The sequence below is a fragment of the Phymastichus coffea genome, unplaced genomic scaffold (assembly GCF_024137745.1).
Source record: "Phymastichus coffea isolate CEN01 unplaced genomic scaffold, Cenicafe_Pcof_1.1 PCOF00127, whole genome shotgun sequence".
Classification (NCBI taxonomy): Eukaryota; Metazoa; Arthropoda; class Insecta; order Hymenoptera; family Eulophidae; genus Phymastichus; species Phymastichus coffea.
The window spans coordinates 469,951-489,923 of NW_026706938.1; the positions used below are offsets into that span (position 1 = coordinate 469,951).

Sequence of the window (19,973 nt, forward strand, 5' to 3'; positions counted from 1 at the left end):
TCACAAAAACTTCCAGAATGCGCTAATCTCGTGCGTACATTGAAGGAAACCGGTTTTGTTTATCGCATGCGCATTCGTGGAAACGAGGTCTTTTTTCCAAGCCGACCGTACGCGTGGTGCGTTGTCGCGCAGTAAAAACTCGGCAATAAGAAATCATATCACACAATCGAGAAAATCGCTGATTGAAATTTAATAATTATTCTAAAGCCGAAACAATTGTGAATTTACGCAAAAAAGCGTCACGAGATGTTTCTTGAAAGAAAAAAAAAAAGCAATTGCTCATACGAATGACATACTTGTCGTACGCTCTTACCGCGAACAATTCTCGTCTTCCCACGCAGCCAAGTGCAATGAAAGCGGCAGTCGTATTTGTTGTTTAATGTTTTGTCGAGTGCCATGTACTCGGACAATGAACAACAATTTATACATGTCTTTCAGTTATTTTTATTGCCTGAAAAGTTTCAACCTGTATCACTGTCATTCTAGTTTCCCTTTCGAAATTAATAAACATTCGAAACCACATTTCACCTCCGTTTTGACTGTACTGTTCATATCAACAAGTTATTTTTAGTTTTCTAATATACGAATAACAATGCAGTGTTAGCGTCTAACCGTACATATTTATTTTTAGCATCTTAAATATTTTTTTGGGATTTCAGATTGAATAAAAGACCACAATATCAATTTAATTGAAATTATTTTTTTTGGACAATTTTTACTGTCACGTCCCTCTCATTAATGTTTATACTTATTTGAGGAAGTAATTGTAAAGAATGCAAATGTGGTTTCATATGACATCGATTAGATAAGAATATTTGATCATACCTTAAGTCAAAGCGATGCATCAATTTGTCATCGACAAATAAGTAGAATTTTGCGTATGAAATAAATAATTATTCAAGAGTGCATTTTAATTGCAGTTCAACGTCGCTCCACAATCTTTAAAAAACATTGGAATTATTGATTATCTAATTGACATATTTATTTCCGAAAATTAGAACAGCATTATTCTTGATTTTTACATTATTTGCATGATACTTGAAGTACAATGCGTTGACGTAGATCTACAATGAAACCCGTTGTCACACTTATATTTACATAAAATTTTTGCCTCCAAGGACAAAATATTAAAATTAAACTTAAAAAATTATATAATTGACTACCGAAACATTGTCTGTTGCACGCACATTGTGAATTTGTATTTTCGGTATCCTACATACTCACGTACTATAAAGTATTGAAAGTCACAATGCATCCTTAAATAATATCATCAGAAGTGATTTTTCAAATAGTCCATATCTCTGGTGAACAAGTTTAGTTGGATTATTAGATGTTCAGAAAAACTCACGCCACATCTAAATAAAATGAAGTTAATTTGATTAATTAATTAGACAACGTATATGGAGCTTATAGTTGTTGCAGCTCAACCTCAGTATCTCGCGCAAAGCTGCTAATTCGAACCATCGTGAGTCAGATGTGTGCATGTCGAGTGTTGACTTTGCCGTTTAAAGAAAATAGTTCGGTTGGATATTGCAGCCTGATCATTCGCATCAGATTATCGGCATTTTTACGACGAAAGTATCCTTGAATGATGTGCATTTAATTGTATGAAGCAGTATCAAAATAGGCTAAGTCACTAAAAACTCTTGACATTGTTAATTCAATCCTTCCATTACTAAACGAATATTTTTTAATGTCTTAACAGAATTTGTAATATGAAAATAATTTAGTCGACTTAAAGTGTACTTTCATTGAAATACGGGAAGACGCTCGCCTGTGTGCACGAATAGCCTATGCTTTCAAACATCATCATTGTAATTTTTTTGAAAAAAGAAATTGTCAGGCATAAAGAGTCGTAGCTGTGTTCCGGGCTAAAAATTGAGATACGATCATTCGCAATTCGCTATACTGTATAGCTTGATTTATGTCATACTTACCTTTAATACCACGATTATCGTGACGATGATTAGAGTCACACAAAATATAGTATACAATAAGGAAATCGAATTTTATTTATGTAACTGGTTAAATTCTCGATAAATCAATCGATCACTTCAAATCGTATCGTAGCTTCGTGAAGTATTATGCAACTTGTCGAAAGTACGTGCATGTATAGCACATGCGTTACGTTTACTAATTGAGTAAAAAATATCTTTGTAAATGGCACTGAAATAATCCGTTTGTGTCCCTACGGAAACGAAGTGCGAAAATTGTGAAATTATCAAAGTTTGTCATCCAACATCATGAAATGCATAATAACCGCGGTAACGTCAATTAAACGATTTCTTTGGCATTTCGCAGATGATTAATACACATTGCGACGGCATTGTAAAACTCGAACAACCTAGATTTAATAATGCAGTGATTGTTTATACTTCGAGCACTCTATAAAAACTATTTACAATGACAATTCAAGTCAGTTAGCAGTCGCTTATCCAATTCAAGTTATCACGCAAATAATTGCGTACTCGTTTCAATATTAGACGTTCAATTGAAATGCAAGCGTAATATACTACTATTGTTGCCGAGAAATTTCTAAGTTATTACAAAGAACCCGTGTACGTGTGCACATTTTGGTAATTGGCAACCACACAACTGCATCATTAGCGTCGAACTGCACGACGTGTACCTTTACGTAATGATCGCTCGGTAATCGATATAGCAATGCACTCGCAGACGCGAAAGAAATGGACGGGAAAGTGCACCAACAGCGCGTAACTGGAAAATCGCGTGTTTGTCTCGGGGCTCGTTTTTTACGCAGTGATTTGTCGCACATCGCGAGTTCCGATTGTCTACTCTAACTACTCTCATTTACAAACAATCGCAAGGCACTCCGTTTGTATTCAGCCACGCGAGGACTGTGAATTTTTGATCGCATCGTTGCCGCGTTCAATTATTATTTAATCGTATCGATAAGCTAATTGTACAAACTGAATACTTAACATGCAGTTGAAGCTGACGCTTTGGAAGTACAAATTGAAAGTATTTAATCGGAACGATATGCTCAAATCAAGTGCCGAGTGAACAGTCAATAAACGAACACTGTCCACATTTCTGTTACAGAGTATCGCCAATGTGATGCGAGATGCATCGATACTTTCACGTATGGGCCTGAATATGTTGATTCGTCAGACGGACTCGAAGCCATTAGTACCAATGACAGCCAAGGAGTTCATGTTTGGATATCAGTCCACCCTCGTAACTCTCGGCAACAACTTTATGCCGTCCTGGATTAAGTTTGAACGTTTAGGTCTCATCGATAGAGTAAGTTGCGTTTAACTTATTACATAACCAGACTAAATACTTTTTTTGCAATTGCATTTGTGACGTACCTACACATCAAAGCCATGCAAATTGATACGTACACGTGCAACTATAAGCGTTTTTTTGTCCTCAACAACGTTTCACTGCTATTCCCTAGATGTACGATTTCTCCGGGGATTACGAAACAGTTTACACCGGCGAGGTTGATCCACGTCTGACGGGTCTGATCGAGAAATACAATGGCAATGAAAATCTACCTCAGTGGACGGGCAAATGTGCTAATGTCAGTGGCGCCAGTGATGGAGCCAAATTCCAGAGCTACATCAAGCCAAACGACACCTTAAAATTTTTCAGAAAAAGCTTGTGCCGAAGTGAACGTCTGGTAAGCATAATAAAAAATACCTGCAATGTCACAGCAGAACACAACTGGAAGCTGGTTTTACTCAGTCCATGCGTTAAAAAAAACAGCTGCTACATGCAAAGTGCAATTAATCACGTGAAGTACGCGATCGATGAAAATGAGAAGTAGCATTGCTGACATTGCTGTACCGAGTTAAAAAGAAACTGAAGCGTTCGCGGGGACGGAATTGATTATATGCAAGATTTTTGATGTCTAATTAAAGCCAATATATGGTGTCATAAATTTTCAGGCGTTTTTTACTTTTTGCTACGAGTATTATAATTCAATATTACGCGTGTACTTGCAATAATATTCGCCATCGTCAGACTAGTTTAATCGATGAAGATAATGAAATGTTCACGTTCACAGGAGCATATTGGCGAGAAGTACATAAAAGGATTATACACGTACAAATACAAGTTCGTAGACAACGAATTGGACAACGGTCACTTTAATCCGGAGAACAAGTGTTTCTGCCGGCAGGGTTACTGCCTACCTTACGGTCTAATCGACGTCACCGACTGCTACTATGGTGAGTATTCTCTTCCACGTACAGGACAATTATTTTAATGGTTGGAATTAATTGCCTCGGTATGTCGCACGCCACAGCTAATTATTGGCGATGAAACAAAAATCAGAGTGTTATCCAAGACAATTTCGAAGTTTCCACTTGTACGGTCAGACAGTATTTTTTCATAAGAATACGTCTAAGTGAAAAATATAAAGACCGTGCGGTTGTGCGTCACTAATATTGTATGACGCGATACGCAAATTCTTTCAAATACTGTTGTTAGATAAATTTTGCACAAACGCGTAATAGCCAAGCTAATAATTGAATGACAAATGGACAAAAACAAAAGATGCAGATGTTTTTAATAAACCGTGCGTGATTAGCTCTGATCAGCAAGAAGGACAAAAAAAAAAGGCTGGATACCGTCTGAATGTGGATATCTCGCGACCTGATCCGATAGACGTTGATTGATAACCGGTGAAAAAGATGTTTTTGTTGAGAAACAGGTCTACAACTCATTAGAGCCAATTACGACAATAACGATGAACTTGTTGCAGACCACAAATCTAGCCAAGTGTTATAATTTATTGCGCGAATGATGAATATGGAGGGGAAAATACACCCGTTACACAAGACCGTGAATAATTGTCACGAGTCGAAATTTGAGCGTCGTTTCGAGAGCAGGAAAAACGAGCAGGGAGAAAAAATTGTTTGTAATCCAATGTATGTTTTTAGGTTTCCCGATAGCTCTGTCGTATCCTCACTTCTATCTGGCAGACCCAGCGGTCCTCGAGCCTCTGGAAGGTATCGCGGTAAACAAAGATATTCACGAATCCTACTTCTACATCCAACCGCAATCTGGATTGCCAGTTGACATCGCGTTCCGTTTCCAAATCAATCTGGCTCTGCAAGACGTCAGCGCCATCGAGCACGTCGATGGTTTCTCGAACATTGTCATCCCTTTGGTGTGGTTCGAAATTGTCAGTGATCGGTTATACTTCGGAGCGTCGTAATCTGAATCGAATAGACTAAAATTGTTTTGACTTTTCACAGGGGATGCACGGACTACCGGACAACCTGAACACGAGATTCTTCCTGTACCTCAACATTTTGCCGGCTATGCAAGAAATCGCTATCTACGGTTTCTTCCTCGCGGGGGTCGTCTTCTTGGTCTGGAGCGTAACGAAAATCATGACTTACCGACCGAAGGATATCGAAGGCGCGGCAACTACGAATCAATGGCTTGAAGCCGAGATCGCGCGCAAACGGATGGCATACTTGAACGAGAGGCGGCCTTCGCTGAAAACTAAGGAAACGGGTGTGTATTTCAACGCGTTACTTCAGCCCACGGAAGAAGAGCTCATCGACAAAGCTGCTCTTAAAGAAATCGCCAACCTGAAAGAAGACATCGTCTGAGCAGACATTTGTGCGCGTCAAAGAAGAACTCTGTGTTTTTGTTCGTATATGTATTGTTGTCTCTCTTCGGTTCTTCAGTTCATTCGAAGATTCGGACGAGGAGATGGTGCTACTTTGCGTCCCTTCTTGTGTTTTTACAGAAAAAGCATCGGTGAGATACTGGATGACTCTAATGCTCTTTTCTATATTTGCACTTTCCAAAGAGAGCGTGGGCCTGTGACTTTTATTTTTTTATTTTTTATTGGCCTTTAATCAACAGTAACTCGTTGGTAGATTTCATTTTCGATTCGTTTTCTGTTTTATTCTCGCCTCATTGCTCCATTTTTTAGATTAGCGCATGTAAATCACGCTGTATGCGATTGATATATGTATATCCGTCCAGAAGTTACGTTAATTTTGCCATATGCTACACTTTCTGAGAAGATATGTGCTTTCAAAGCGTAGCCTATCAATTGTATATTTGTGACTGCCAAAAAAAAAATATCTTTCCAATTTTTTGCTTTGCAATTTGCTCTATCAAGTATTTTACACTACATAACCGTTCTTTTACCAATGACGTTTATTATGTTTTTAGTGACGATAACCAATGACGGCAATATAGTGGAATATAAAAGTGATCTTGACTATTCCAACGTTCAGTGTTCATTTGAGCAAACGCAAAAAGTACTTAAATAACAGTTTGATTTTTCAATTAAACATGATAATTTGCATGTATTTTTAAAACAATTTAAATTTCGCTAAGACTGATTCATTCAAATAAAATTTACTTTCAATGTGAATTAATTAGATATTAAGTTAAAATTTATGAAACTGTTCGGATATTGAACCAATTAAAAAATAATGTTAGAAAAATCCTGTGAATTACGTTTTGCACAGAGTGTTTTACTTATGAAAAATGATTTCAGGAGTAACTCAGCTACCTACATATTTATCATATCACAGTTAAAATGTTCGCAGTCCTTTTTATAAGGCATAAAAGAAAGAGAAACGATGATTATACATATATAAAAATCATAATAAATATTTAATAGGAACTCGTTTGTGTGTCATCGTTTTCGAACGGCCTCATAACAGCGATTATAAAATTGACACCAACTCCATGACACCATTTATTTATCATATAAAATTGCTGCTTTCGAATTCGGGCGGGTCTTGAGAGAGCGCATTCTTGTAAATATTGTAAATAATTTTTATCAAATAATGTAATATTAGTTTTTGATGGCGTTTCATTTATTTTTTTAATAATAATTTTACGTAATTAAAAGTTATTAAGCTGTGACAGATATAAATTGAAATGCTTTCGTATTGAAATTATCAATATAATATTATTCACATTATTAAAAATAAATTGTGACTTGACGTGACGTTCAATAAATTAGACTATACAATATTGACTTTTGAATTATAAGCAAAATATAATGCCAATCAGTAAATTCCAAAATGCAACTGTAAGTTTGGTTATTATTATAAATTTATAGTATATCTGTAACATTCTTGCCTTATTTATACAATTTCTGTAATCGCACATGTGTCTTAATAAAACATATATTTTTCTATTTCCGAATTGCATAAGTATCAAATGAAAGTTACTGTAATTTTGAGTAAAAATAATCATGCTTAAGTATTTTTATAAATTTATATTCGTTGATTATCAAGGCTTTCATAAGGGTAGCATCAACAACAAGCTTTAGTAAAGAATATATACAGTATTTTTAAATATGAGTTACACAGTGCTCTTACTTTTTCTAAATAACTATAAAATAATTTTAAATTTTAATTGAGGCAGCTAGTGGTCATAATTTTCTTTTTTGCACGAGATTATTTGTATTCATAATATTCTGTCTTAATTAATTTCAAATAGGAAGAGTACAAGTTAATTTCGTAACGTTTCATTTCGCTAATAATTATGAAAATTCAAGTTTCCTCTGTAGAATAAGTATTATGAGCAGATAGATTAGTGATTACTTTCCAATTGTGTTATGATTATCTTGCCAGTGACAAGTGCCTTGTGTTGATGTTTCATTATGAAATAAAGATATATATATAAATAATTTTGTGAAATAAAGAAATCTCTTCAAATAAATACTTCGTTTATAATTATTTATCCATGCTATATTTTTTAACACAGTTTAGGAAAATAAATATTAGAATGAATTTCAATATTCTTTAATAACATTTATGCATGATATTTTATTGTAAAATATATTTACATGTATATTACTTTATAGATTTCAATATTTTTAATTATGATCTATAACAGGTTACCAAAATCAAGCAAAACAAACCTATAATGGCGAAGATTTATACTGTTTTATACTGATATAAATCAATAAATAGTACTTGTATAAGAATAACTGAATTATTCAATACCAAATCGTTCGACTAAAATTTATTTTCAGATATATATAATAAATTATAAAAATCATTAAAGATTTGGAATTTATACATATAATATACATAAGCTTTTGTTAATGAATTATAAAATAATCTTGGTGAAATATGATTTTTACTTTTACTAGTTCCTGATGAAAATTCATTACGAGGCTAATTTTTTTTTTAATATGAATAAATCTAATATCCACTATTAAAGAAGCATAAACTAAATGCATAAACTAAATTTAATTGATATCGAAATCTGGGTGTTTGAGCTTGTTCATATTGAATTTTCAATTTTAAAACATGTAACTGTTGATTGCCAGCTGTGGTAGACATCAATTATAATTATAAAATAAAGAACTAAATAACTTTTATCAAAATAAATTAATTTATCAAAAATAAATACAAAAATACAAATACAATTAAACGTTTAAGTTCTCACACAATACAAAACTAAGTAACTGTACACATTAAAAAGACAACGTATTGAAATTTCAGCTATCATTAATCGTCCTCAAGAAATTTCTTTGATTTTATCATCTTTACCGCTACTGCTTTAATTGCGTCTTGTTCTACAGAAAATGAATTAAAAATTATTCACGTGCATTAATTTTTTAACCGAATTATTACTTTTTTAAGGAATCAACTTACCATAGATTTTATTGTCTAGTATATTCATGTGTATTTTTCGGAAAATACTTTTAAATTTGTCAGCATCTGGAATATAATGACTAACGTAGTATTTCATTATTATCGGTTTCAAAATATTAAAAGTCTTTCTATGAATTTTAACGGATTCTGATGTTTTACTACTTGATGTCTTATTGTCTTCCTTATCCGATCGTTGACGTTTTTCATTCTGAGCATTATGATCTAAATTATTTAACTCTATTTCTGAATACGAACGTTTATTTATTTTTCGTACGTTATATGGTTTGTTATGTAATACTTTATCATCTTTTGTTGAATTGTATCGATTATGGACGTTTTCATTTTCAAATTTTAATTCATTTGAAACTATATTGTTCTTCACTTTACTATCTTTATCTTCATCACTTGTTGATGACTCGTCTCCAAAAAGTAATGCATTCGTTTTTGTTGTTTTATTTTTAGATGGGAATTTAAGTTTGAATGTATTAACACGTTCAGAATCATTTGTTTCTATGTTTTGTTCATTCAAAAAATTATTTTTTGCATTAATAAATTTATTTTCTTTAACATGACTTATCGACTCACCTGTCACGTTTTTATCAACTTGGGAATCCTCGCTAACAGCTGAGTTTCCTCGAAAATCATTATTTAATAAATCATTCGACTTTGCAATATTTGAAATTTGATTCGCAGTGATGGATTCAATTTCATGTTGGGTAGTGCTTGGCTTACTTACATTACTCTTAAAAAATTCTGTAATTGATCTCGAATTTAATTTTTTTTTTAATTTGTCATTTCGACTGATTCGATTCAATTTCGACACTTCTGAAACAGATTCCGATTTAGTAGAATTGGATATTTCTAAAGCTGTTTTGAATCCATTACAAGTGACCAAAAACTGTTCATTAGTTTTTGAATTGATCAATTTCGATATTTTAGCAATAGATTCTTTACTACTGTCTTGTATAGACGTTTTGTTGTTATCTAAAACGTTTAAATCTAAAGCTGTTTGAAATCCATTATGACAAACTTGATTAGAGGAACTTGCGGCAATGTTGTTAACACTTAATCCAAGATTATCATTAGGTAAGGGAATTTTTGTTTCCATCGGATATTCGCATTTTTTCTTCATTTCTAAGGCAGTTGTAAATTCACTGCAAAAAGGCAGTTCATTTATTTCACTCTTATTTGATGTTTGCTCTTGAACTATATCGTTTCTCAAATCCACGTATAATTCAATATTTTTAGTACATGTTTGAATTTGTAAGATCTATAATCAATAAGTAATTTACTCGAATGACTAATTAAATAATTCATAATATGGAATCTAATATAATAGAAATTTATATAGGTAAAATTACCTTCTGAATAATTGAATTTCGATACGTAGGAAGTGCTTTTGATGCACAAACAATATTGTACTCAAGCTTACGAGCGATATTATTGATTTCTTTTTCAGTTAAAAATCTTTCATTTTCATTATTACATACTTTAACATTTTCCAACAAGCAAGAATTGATTTTGTCATAAAAATATTCTCTCAACTAAAAAATAAAATCATACAGTAGTTATAAATAAATACTGCGGATAATTGAAATAAAAAAGATGTTACCTTCACGGTTAATCTTTTAATTTTTATATCTGTACTTTCTGCAGCTAGAACACATGAAGATTTGGCACATTCTAAATTTATTTTTCTCAACTACAAAGAAAAATTACTCGTTTATGTCTTTTTTACGCAAGAAAATAGTTATATCTATCAATTTTTTAATATTTACCTCAAGATCTTGTAATTTTCCACCTCTTCGCAATTGAAATTGCTCATTAATAAATTGTTTTTCTTCGATTTGGGCTTTTTTATCTAAAGCTTTCCTACCGCTATCTACAGAACTTCCAGAATCTGTGTCATATTCACTAAAAAAATACCATGAAATCCATTTTTTTAAATATATTTTGAATAGAGAATTGTTAATTTTGTATATTATGAACAATTATTATCTGCTCACTAATTTTCGAATTTTTCCAGCCCAAAACTGTCAAGATGCTCTTTAGTTTTTGGTTTGTATTGATTCGCAATTTCAAATTGGATTACCCTTTCTCTAACTACATCTTTATTTTTACAAGCATCACACCTATCAACACATTGTGGAGCTGGATCCCCAAAATACTTTGAAAATAAAAGATGCCTACATCTTTAATATAAAGTTATTGTTAATTATTCAATGATTGAGTATATTAAATATGTCATATTTAAAAATTTCTTACTTGACTGCAGTAAAACTTTCTACAATTTGTTTAAATGATTTGACTTTATTTCTTTGATAGTCTTGTCTACTTTGACAGTTTTGTAATTCTTCTTCAGCAGCATTTTGACATAAAAAATTAATGGCGTTATATTCTTCACGACTAAAATATACTCTACAGTATGACTGATTTCCATCTCGACCAGCTCTACCTGATTCTTGGTAGTAATTTGCAATTGTTTGGGGTATTGTCCAGTGTACTACAAATCTGTAAAATAAATAAACAAAAATTGTTACACAAACAAATTTTAAATGCAAAAATTATATTTTATTAGTTATTAGGTATATAACTCATTATATATTTTATACCTAACTGATGCTTTATCTACACCCATTCCAAAACTGCATGTAGCAGCAATAACTGGGACGTTACCTGAGGTCCAAGAATCTTGAACTTCAATTCTTTCTTTACTTTTCAAACCTGCATAAAAGACATTTGATATTTTATAATTTTGAAGCTATATTTATATTTTGTTCTATGATTTTTTAAATGCAATATTAACCTGCATGATAAGCAAGAGTTCGTATTCCCATTGCACTCAATTTGGTTGCTAATGTTTCAGTTGTTTCCTTTTTTCGGCAGTAAATTATACCACAATTCCTTTTTTCCTATCAAAGCAATGTGGAAAGCTTATTATTATAAAATGTATTACCAATAAAGAAATTTTTGACTAGAAAGTAATCATTACTTTTGGAATTGAATTATTAGTTAAATCCAATGATTTGCTAATGAATTGTTTTAGGTGTTCAAAGGGATCTGGTATAGTATCAATAAACCAAACATCATAATACAAATTTGATCGAAAAACAGGTGTAGAAAAAACAAGTGAGTTTTTCATTTTTAATGTTTTTAAAATGTCTTCTTTGACCTGGAATAACATAAGAAATTATAAAATACTTTTTATATAACAATCAGTGCAAAAAAATAATTTAGCTAAGTAATGAGCTACTATAATAAGATATCTAAAATAAATTAGATTAATAATTTACTCACTTCTTTAGCAGCAGTAGCTGTTAATGCTATTATTGGTACTTCAGGTTTCTTTTCTCTAAGTTGACTAAGTTTCCTATAACTTGGTCTAAAATCATGGCCCCATTGACTAAGGCAATGTGCTTCATCAATCACAAAATACGATAACACTTTTGGTTTTATTTGACTTAATAAAAGCTAGAAAATAACAAATAATGGAAATAAATATAAAAAAAGTGAAAGTAAGAAATCTGATAATTGCCAAAACATAATAAAATTATTACTTGAAAAGCTGTTGTGTCACATAATTCAGGAGTTACATATAACAACTTCATTTTTGGTTTATTAGAAAGCATATCATTCTTTATAATAGTTCGTATATTTTTTGTAGTTTTACTATTCAAGGCATGTGCTTCAATCTTTTTACTATTCAAATAATCTACTTGATTCTAAAACATAGTTTACATGTATTAAATTAATTTCTAAGTAATTTTCAAAGTTGCAAATAAGTTCTTAATGTTTTCATAGCTCTATTATTTGATAATAACCTTTACTAATGCTATGAGAGGTGAAATGACAATAGCAAAAGAATTTTCTTTTGTTATAGCTGGTAATTGGAAACACAATGATTTTCCCGATCCTGTTGGCATGCAAATATATACATCTTTATCTCCTGAAAATGAACAAAAATATTTTATTAAAATATATATTATGAAATTTTAATTGTGTTTATTATTTTTATTTTGTATAAATCAATCAATCATTATTATTAAAAAATAAAATATTTTTATTTTACCTGTTCATTCATAGTAATAAAAGAATATGCAATAATAACAGATACATTTTTTTATTAGAGAAAAATATATGTAATAAAATCTTACTTTTATATTGTACATATATTAAATTAAACTCTAGAATATTTAAAAAATAACGAGTAATATTTTACTTGACAAATAAGATGTGAGATGATAAATTAATAATGTTTGTACATTTTCTTATACACATTTTTAATAATAATCATAAAAAAAATTAAAGTAACTTACCTCTGTATACAGCTACAGCCGCCTTTTTCTGAACATCACTTTTGAAGTCATTATGACCAAATTGACTTTTCAACTTGGTTCTTAACCTAGCTTCAGAAAAAATCTCACCACTCATTGGAAATAAATCAAATGGAATTTGAAAAATGAAATAATAAACAATCAGCACCTCATCATTATGATAAATACCGATTGTATCAAAACAAAGAAAATCTATCAAATCTAGTTAAGCACTGTCAGCGGCGGGTTATGATATTTTACCTAGCCAAGGGACGCACTTCAAGTCTTATATACAATTTCCAAGTCCAAAGAATATAAGGTATCAAGACGACCCTGGCAGAAAAATGATTGATTTAAAAAATATATATACCATTATCTTCGTCTTAATTTGTACCACTCGAAAATTGCTTTTTTGAAATTTGTACCCTCTTTAAAAATAGAGAAAAAAAAGATTTTCTTAGGGTAAATTAGCAATTTAAATTAACATATTACTGCGCATGCGCGGCGGAAAATCTATCTTCCAGCAGAAAAATATGCGATTTAATAAAAAATATATGAATGCCTTCTTAATTTGTACCATCTAACAAATACATAAAATTAATTTGTATCTTTGTAGAATTTGAATAATACAATGTTTTTTGTGCAATTGTAATACTGATAAATTTTACAGGAAAATCTTTTATTTCTTAAGAAAAAAATATATTTCTAGCTTTACGTTAAATTTTACCAACTGAAAATAGTTTTATTGTAGTTTTTACACTCTAAAATTTAATTAGTCATGTTAATATACAATGTCCTAATTTAACGTGTGTTCTTATAAGCTCCTACATCCGCAAAAACAGCTGATTACTCGGATGATAAAGTAGGAAACTCTGATAGGAAAAATATTTATTTCCTAAAACAAAATACACCACCAGCCTTGCCTTAATCAGTAATAAGGACTTTGTATATTAACATGTCTAATTAAATTTTAGAGTGTAAAAATTACAATAAAACTATTTTCAGTTGGTAAAATTTAAGGTAAAGCTAGAAATATATTTTTTTCTTAAGAAATAAAAGATTTGCCTGTAAAATTTATCAGTATTACAATCGCACAAAAAACATTGTATTATTCAAATTCTACAAGGATACAAATTAGTTTTATGTATTTGTTAGATGGTACAAATTAAGAAGAAGGCATTCATATATATTTTTTTAAATCACATATTTTTCTGCTGGAAGATTGATTTTCCGCCGCGCATGCGCAGTAATACGTTAATTTAAATTGCTAATCTACCCTACGAAAATCTTTTTTTTCTCTATTTTTAGAGAGGGTACAAATTCCAAAAAAGCAATTTTCGAATGGTACAAATTAAGGCGAAGCTAATGGTATATTTTTTTTTTTAAATCATTCATTTTTCTGCCAGGGTCGTTTCAATATATAAGGTCTATTCACTGAGCCTCTCAGCTGATATGAGCTTCCCTTTTAGTTCTACTTTACCAACTGATTCGTTCAACTAAAATTTATACTTGATATTGAACAGTTGAATTATAAATATGATATAAATTGATAGGCCGTTGAAATTATTCACTTGGTTATCTTAATTTAGCTGAATTATTACCACCTGAAAATTAGCCATCAGGAAAACTTTACCATTTATCAGAGATTAGTAATGCTGATAAGAGTTCTAGGCGAAGAGTATCGTTGCAGATGTAAGAATATTTCTATTTCGAAGAAATCTCTTTGACATAATTTTTAAAAAGTTCAACATTGAACTTTTCTTAACAGAAGTTTTCCTGGGATTAGGTAAAACTTTTATTAGAGAAAATTGCTGAGTTTGCTACTCTCATAGACTAAGCAGAGTATCGTTATAGCAAGAATAATGTCGTTAATATTAGTAATAATCCTATATATACGTATTTTGAACTTTAGATTAAATCAAAATTTATTGCTTATTTTTGAATTGTTACACAAGTAATAGTATTATTAAAATAAATATAAAACTGCATTATAATTTGTCTAGTAATCTACAAGTTTTCATTTGAATAATTATAGATAGTTAATTTATCAAAATCATTAAATACTGAACAGCTTATACATGGGAGACGACGAACAAACCTTAGATATTCACCAGAGTGCTACTAGAGCTAGCATACATGACACATATATATATATATATATATATATATATATACGCACACACATGCCATATCGGACACCCACCATTCAGCGCTAAATTCAAGGAGTAGCAAACTAAGAATGATATACCGAATACCGATATCCTATCATACGCCGGCCACGTCCGTTACGCCACGTCCATGTTTTTAAGAGGGGTAAGAAGAAAATAGTGGTGACAAAAACGCCGCTGCAGCCGATGCTGATTTGAGTAGTTTTCTTTGAAAAAAATTCTTTCAATAATTTATATTTTCAAGAAGATTATTTTTAATCAACAACAATGAAGTCTCAGAACTCGTTGACTTTTTTCTCAAAAGCAGTTTACTTTCTGTTGCTTACTGGAACTTTGGCATGTTGTAACCTTATCGATCCCGGTTTAAACATCAAAAATGCTGACAGAACTATTGATTTGCACTCGCAAATAACTAAAATAACGAATAAACTAGTCATTGAAAATAATGGTAAGAGTGCAGTACGCAGTTTTCTATTTGCAGTGGATGCCAAGCAAAAGGCCTATCTCAGTTACATATCTGCATTGCTCAGAGAGCATGGCAGACCAGAGCTTAAAGTTAAAGAAGTTAAAGATGCACAACTAAGCAAGACCCATCCTGACAAATTATTTTATTCTATTGGATTGAGAGATCCACTGCAGCCAGAACGCTCAGTTTCTGTTGAAGTTGAAGTAATTCTTACCCACGAACTTATAGCACATCCTAAAGAGATATCACAGAAGGAAAAGCAATTGGTTAAATATACAGGAAACCTTTATTTGTTTACACCATACTCTGTCAACAAACAAACTACTACAGTCATGCTACCTTCTAGGAATATTGAAAGCTACACCAAGATTAAACCAGTTACTCAAAGTGATTCTACTATTACTTATGGTCCTTATGATAAAAAGGTTCCATTCGTACAAGATGAATTAACAGTACATTTTGAAAATAATAATAAATTTTTAACTGTTACAAAACTTGAAAGGAGTATTGAAATATCCCACTGGGGCAATATTGCTGTTGAAGAAACTATTGATTTGCTACATACAGGAGCACTGTTGAAAGGTTTGTTAATTTAATTTTTGTCTCATCTCATTGAAATATAGGAAAAAAAGAAATGAATTTTGTTCTTCATTTTCTTTTATCATAATTATGAAGTTTCTATTTATAATAATACTGAAAAATCTAATTTATCATTTCAGGTTCTTTTTCTAGGTATGAATATGCAAGAGAATCAAAGTCAGGGCAACCAAGTATACAAAGTTTCGATACAGTTTTACCAGCTGCTGCTTCAGATATATACTACAGAGATGAAATCGGTAATATTTCAACTTCTCACACCAGGATTAAGAAAGATTCTGTTGAATTGAACTTGAGACCTCGTTTTCCACTTTTTGGTGGATGGAAGACTCGCTATACAATTGGATACAATGTACCTAGTTATGAATATCTGTACAATTCCAGAGATGAATACATTCTTGATATGAGACTAATAGATCACATATATGATGATATGGTTATTGATGACATGGTTGTTAAGATCATCCTACCAGAAGGATCTCATAGTATTATGTTAGAACTGCCATATGAAGCTACTCGATTAACTGATTCTCTTCATTATACCTATCTAGATACTACTGGCCGACCAGTCATATCAGTAACAAAAAATAATTTAGTTGAAAGTCATATACAAAACTTCAGATTGAAATATACATTTCCAAAGCTATTGATGCTACAAGAGCCTCTTCTAGTAGCTGTAGCCCTTTATCTTTTATTTATACTTGTGATTGTTTATGTACGCTTAGACTTTTCTATAGATAAAGATGAGATCTCGGAGAGTAAACTACGAGTTGCTGGTCAATGTGAAAAAATTTTAGCTGCACAAGATAGAAGAGTTTCATCTTATAATGATTTAGATGATCAGTTGAATCACTTGAAAACAAACAAAGATGTCAATACTTTTTTGTCAACCATAAAAAATATTAATCAAGAATATAAAATGGCTACTGCAGCAGTTGCAGAACTAGGTAAGAATATTCACATAAACTAAATACTTTAAACAATTTAATTTTTTATTTATAAATATTTTAATTTTTTCTAATTACTTTAACAAAATAAATGGTTTATTTATTTGTTAAAAATTTCAGCACAAAAACTTAAAGGGGAATCTGGAGATGTTCATGATAGAGTACAAGAGCTCCAAAAACATGATAGAACATTGAAAGAGCTCTATAATCAACAGCAATCCCTTTATGTTGATAAGCTAGTACCTGGGAAAATCAATCGCCAAGCATTTGTTGAAGCTGAATCAGCTATTGCTAAGAAAAAAGAGGACTGTGTGGAAAAAATCAATAACATTGTGAAATCATTACAATAAATTGTCTTAAGTGTAAACAGAATGAGAGATGAAGAAATGAATCAGAAATAGTTAAATTTTTACAGAATGTTTGCAATGATGAGTGTTATTTTAGTTTAGTACAAGCATTTATGCATTATAAGTTTTATAAAAAATGCTAACATTTCTAATCAAAATCAGATGAAAATTTCTATCTTCATTGCAAAATTTCGAAAAAATAATATTTTATAGATGAATGAATGTACAATATTGAAATTTTGTATTGATTCATCAACTATTGTCAACGTTATTTATAACAAAAAACAAGAGTTGTAAAATTAATTAAGGAAGAATAAAATGAAACGTTATATTAAATTTCACAAGACTTCACGAAAAATGCGAAATAAAAGCTTGTAATGATGCTTATGAGTAATTTACAATGCTTGCATTGGTATAGAAATGCAATGCCAATGTTTATTAAAAAAAATGCATAGTCATTTTTATCAATTTATGTATATTTGTGTGAAAAAATAAAACGCTTCTACTTAATTACAATGAAATAGAATTTATGTTAGCTCCATAGACGAAATTGTGTTGCCATTACATATTATTAAAATTTCTTTATTTTTTTTAGAATGATCTTCAATCTGTCACATATTCTTTTAAAATCATGTAATTTTTTTCTGTCATTATTTTTTTGGTGACTTTCAGTTTCCTTATTTTTTAAAAATTTTATATATTCCATATTTAAAAATTAATAGTTTTTAATAAATTTGTAGTTGAAATTCTTGTAATTAATAACAGTGACAGGATTATCGATAATTTTTCTACCATTTACTAATATTAGTATATTTTTAAATGTATCATAAAAAAAATTATTAATATTATCTGAGAGAGATGAATATATCTATCTCTAAGACTAAATTCAAAAATTCAAGATAGTGTATTTATGTATATACAATCGTTCATTGGATTTGTTTACCTGACGATCGAACGAGGGTAAACTACATTTTTCTCTTAAACACCTGCTGCCTGCAACCTTTTTTAGGACGCCCCCTATCTATAATAGCAAAGTGGCGATCTATTTCCGAATTGTTTAATAGTGACACTTTTTTATGATAAGAAAGACAATGATCAATTTGAGGAAGTTTATAGGTAAAATTAATTGATATAACCCTTTTTATTTTCCATATTTTATCATACAGCTATAATAAATCAGTTTATTTTTGAGGTTAAATTCAAGAAATTTATAATGTATGTGTTGCCATAATATTTGCTAAAGTAAAATGCAATAATAAAAAAACACTTCTTTTTGTCAGACATTGGAGCTAATTTAACAGATCCTATGTACCAGGGTATTTATAATGGTATCCAAAAGCATCAACCAGATCTTGACAAAGTATTAGAGCGCAGTTGGAACAACAATCTCTCAAAAATTATTATTACTGCTGGCAGTTTGGAAGAAAGCAAAAAAGCTTTAGAAATTGCAAAAACTGATGGTTTGTTTATCAATGATGAATTTTATATACAATAATAGATTCTTTTTAATAAATAATTCATCTATTTTTCCATTTTACAGATAGATTATTTTCAACGGTAGGTTGCCACCCAACAAGATGTAATGAATTTGAAGAATCAGGTGATCCAGAAGCTTATTTAGATGCACTGTGTGAATTAGCTTTGAACAATAAAGATAAAGTTATAGCAATAGGAGAAATGGGTCTTGACTATGATAGACTTCAATTTTGCTCTAAAGAAACTCAGAAAAAATACTTTGAAATGCAACTGTCTTTATGTTCAAGACTCAAATTACCTATGTTTCTACATTGTCGAAATGCAGCAGATGATTTTGTACGTATTCTGAGAGAACACAAAGAAAGATTGACAGCAGGTGTTGTTCACTCTTTTGATGGAAATACCGAAGATGCCTACAGTATGTTACAATTAGGACTATACATAGGAATAAATGGATGGTAAATATGAACAATATTTTCTTTCTTCAATACATTTGTAATTACTTCCCAATTAAACTATTGTTTGTAAATTTCACATCAAAACTTGCTGACATAGATTTTATTTTTAAAATGTTTTAGTTCACTCAAGACTGAAGAAAATCTTTTTGTTGTTACGACAATACCGTCAGACAGACTTGTGATAGAAACAGATTGCCCATGGTGCGAAATTAGGCCAACACATGCTTCAGCCAAAGATGTAGTAACACAATTTTCTTCAGTCAAAAAGGAAAAATGGCAGCCAGATAAAATGGTCAAAGGCCGAAACGAGCCTTCAAATATTGTGTAAGGATTATTTCATCTGTGTTTGAAAATTAGTTCACATGCGGAAATACTTGAAAAAAACTTCGAATTATTTATAAAAATTTTCTTTAATTTTTTTACAGTCAAATATTGGAAGTTCTTGCAAGTGTGAGAGATGAAGAAGAAGAATATCTTTGTAATCAAATATACAAGAACACTATGAAGCTTTTTTTTCCTTATGAGCTATAAATTGCATTTATAAGCCTGCAAATATTTGTACAATGAAAAGTGCATCTTATTG

General features: G+C 30.8%; 4 protein-coding genes across 9 annotated transcripts in view; 3 read left to right on the top strand and 1 right to left on the bottom strand.

Moving 5' to 3' along the window:
- LOC131671486 (scavenger receptor class B member 1-like) overlaps nucleotides 1-7,881 on the top strand; it is a 41,137-nt gene extending 33,256 nt beyond the window's left edge. For both annotated transcript variants that reach the window (XM_058947942.1, XM_058947941.1), the window contains 5 exons: nucleotides 3,064-3,264; nucleotides 3,422-3,646; nucleotides 4,034-4,196; nucleotides 4,911-5,155; nucleotides 5,229-7,881. In XM_058947942.1, the coding sequence (XP_058803925.1) occupies nucleotides 3,064-3,264; nucleotides 3,422-3,646; nucleotides 4,034-4,196; nucleotides 4,911-5,155; nucleotides 5,229-5,591 (1,197 nt within the window). In that variant the 3' untranslated portion in view covers nucleotides 5,592-7,881. The remainder of the gene's footprint in view (nucleotides 1-3,063; nucleotides 3,265-3,421; nucleotides 3,647-4,033; nucleotides 4,197-4,910; nucleotides 5,156-5,228) is intronic.
- A 183-nt stretch (nucleotides 7,882-8,064) lies between these two features.
- On the bottom strand, nucleotides 8,065-13,169 carry LOC131671493 (ATP-dependent DNA helicase Q5-like). 4 transcript variants are annotated; one of them, XM_058947960.1, is made up of 15 exons: nucleotides 12,935-13,169; nucleotides 12,440-12,564; nucleotides 12,176-12,340; nucleotides 11,916-12,089; nucleotides 11,611-11,790; nucleotides 11,425-11,530; nucleotides 11,231-11,342; nucleotides 10,884-11,129; nucleotides 10,625-10,810; nucleotides 10,397-10,532; nucleotides 10,231-10,320; nucleotides 9,980-10,162; nucleotides 9,204-9,888; nucleotides 8,619-9,038; nucleotides 8,065-8,539 (listed from the first exon to the last, which is right to left on the bottom strand). In XM_058947960.1, exons 1-15 carry the CDS (start codon nucleotides 13,047-13,049, stop codon nucleotides 8,472-8,474), a joined length of 2,991 nt encoding a protein of 996 aa, XP_058803943.1. In that variant the 5' UTR covers nucleotides 13,050-13,169; the 3' UTR covers nucleotides 8,065-8,471. The 4 variants fall into 4 exon arrangements, with proteins under 4 accessions (XP_058803943.1, XP_058803942.1, XP_058803941.1 ...); XM_058947959.1 differs by having other exon boundaries at nucleotides 8,619-9,128; XM_058947958.1 differs by having other exon boundaries at nucleotides 8,619-9,888; nucleotides 12,935-13,020; nucleotides 13,101-13,156.
- Nucleotides 13,170-15,172: 2,003 nt separating this feature from the next.
- LOC131671495 (dolichyl-diphosphooligosaccharide--protein glycosyltransferase subunit 1) lies at nucleotides 15,173-17,950 on the top strand. Its single transcript, XM_058947963.1, has 3 exons — nucleotides 15,173-16,147; nucleotides 16,285-17,109; nucleotides 17,230-17,950. Exons 1-3 carry the CDS (start codon nucleotides 15,367-15,369, stop codon nucleotides 17,457-17,459), a joined length of 1,836 nt encoding a protein of 611 aa, XP_058803946.1. The 5' UTR covers nucleotides 15,173-15,366; the 3' UTR covers nucleotides 17,460-17,950.
- A 480-nt stretch (nucleotides 17,951-18,430) lies between these two features.
- LOC131671511 (deoxyribonuclease TATDN1) lies at nucleotides 18,431-19,952 on the top strand. Of its 2 annotated transcripts, none has more exons than XM_058947981.1 (5): nucleotides 18,431-18,572; nucleotides 18,737-18,916; nucleotides 18,997-19,390; nucleotides 19,511-19,714; nucleotides 19,816-19,952. In XM_058947981.1, the coding sequence occupies exons 1-5, from the start codon at nucleotides 18,533-18,535 to the stop codon at nucleotides 19,919-19,921; spliced, it is 924 nt and encodes a 307-aa protein (XP_058803964.1). In that variant the 5' UTR covers nucleotides 18,431-18,532; the 3' UTR covers nucleotides 19,922-19,952. The 2 variants fall into 2 exon arrangements, with proteins under 2 accessions (XP_058803964.1, XP_058803965.1); XM_058947982.1 differs by having other exon boundaries at nucleotides 18,551-18,671.
- The last annotated feature ends 21 nt before the right edge of the window (nucleotides 19,953-19,973 follow it).

Excerpts from the sequence above, each read along its gene's own strand:
- LOC131671493 (XM_058947956.1), bottom strand. The coding sequence starts at position 13,049 with ATGAGTGGTGAGATTTTTTCTGAAGCTAGGTTAAGAACCAAGTTGAAA. Across the intron at positions 12,565-12,934 it reads GGCTGTAGCTGTATACAGAG|GAGATAAAGATGTATATATT; the intron begins GTAAGTTACTTT and ends GTTCATTTTCAG. Across the intron at positions 11,343-11,424 it reads AACTCTTGCTTATCATGCAG|GTTTGAAAAGTAAAGAAAGA; the intron begins GTTAATATTGCA and ends TCTTTTATGCAG.
- LOC131671495 (XM_058947963.1), top strand. The coding sequence starts at position 15,367 with ATGAAGTCTCAGAACTCGTTGACTTTTTTCTCAAAAGCAGTTTACTTT. Across the intron at positions 16,148-16,284 it reads TACAGGAGCACTGTTGAAAG|GTTCTTTTTCTAGGTATGAA; the intron begins GTTTGTTAATTT and ends TTATCATTTCAG. Across the intron at positions 17,110-17,229 it reads TGCAGCAGTTGCAGAACTAG|CACAAAAACTTAAAGGGGAA; the intron begins GTAAGAATATTC and ends TAAAAATTTCAG.
- LOC131671511 (XM_058947981.1), top strand. The coding sequence starts at position 18,533 with ATGATAAGAAAGACAATGATCAATTTGAGGAAGTTTATAG. Across the intron at positions 18,573-18,736 it reads CAATTTGAGGAAGTTTATAG|ACATTGGAGCTAATTTAACA; the intron begins GTAAAATTAATT and ends TCTTTTTGTCAG. Across the intron at positions 19,391-19,510 it reads TACATAGGAATAAATGGATG|TTCACTCAAGACTGAAGAAA; the intron begins GTAAATATGAAC and ends AAAATGTTTTAG.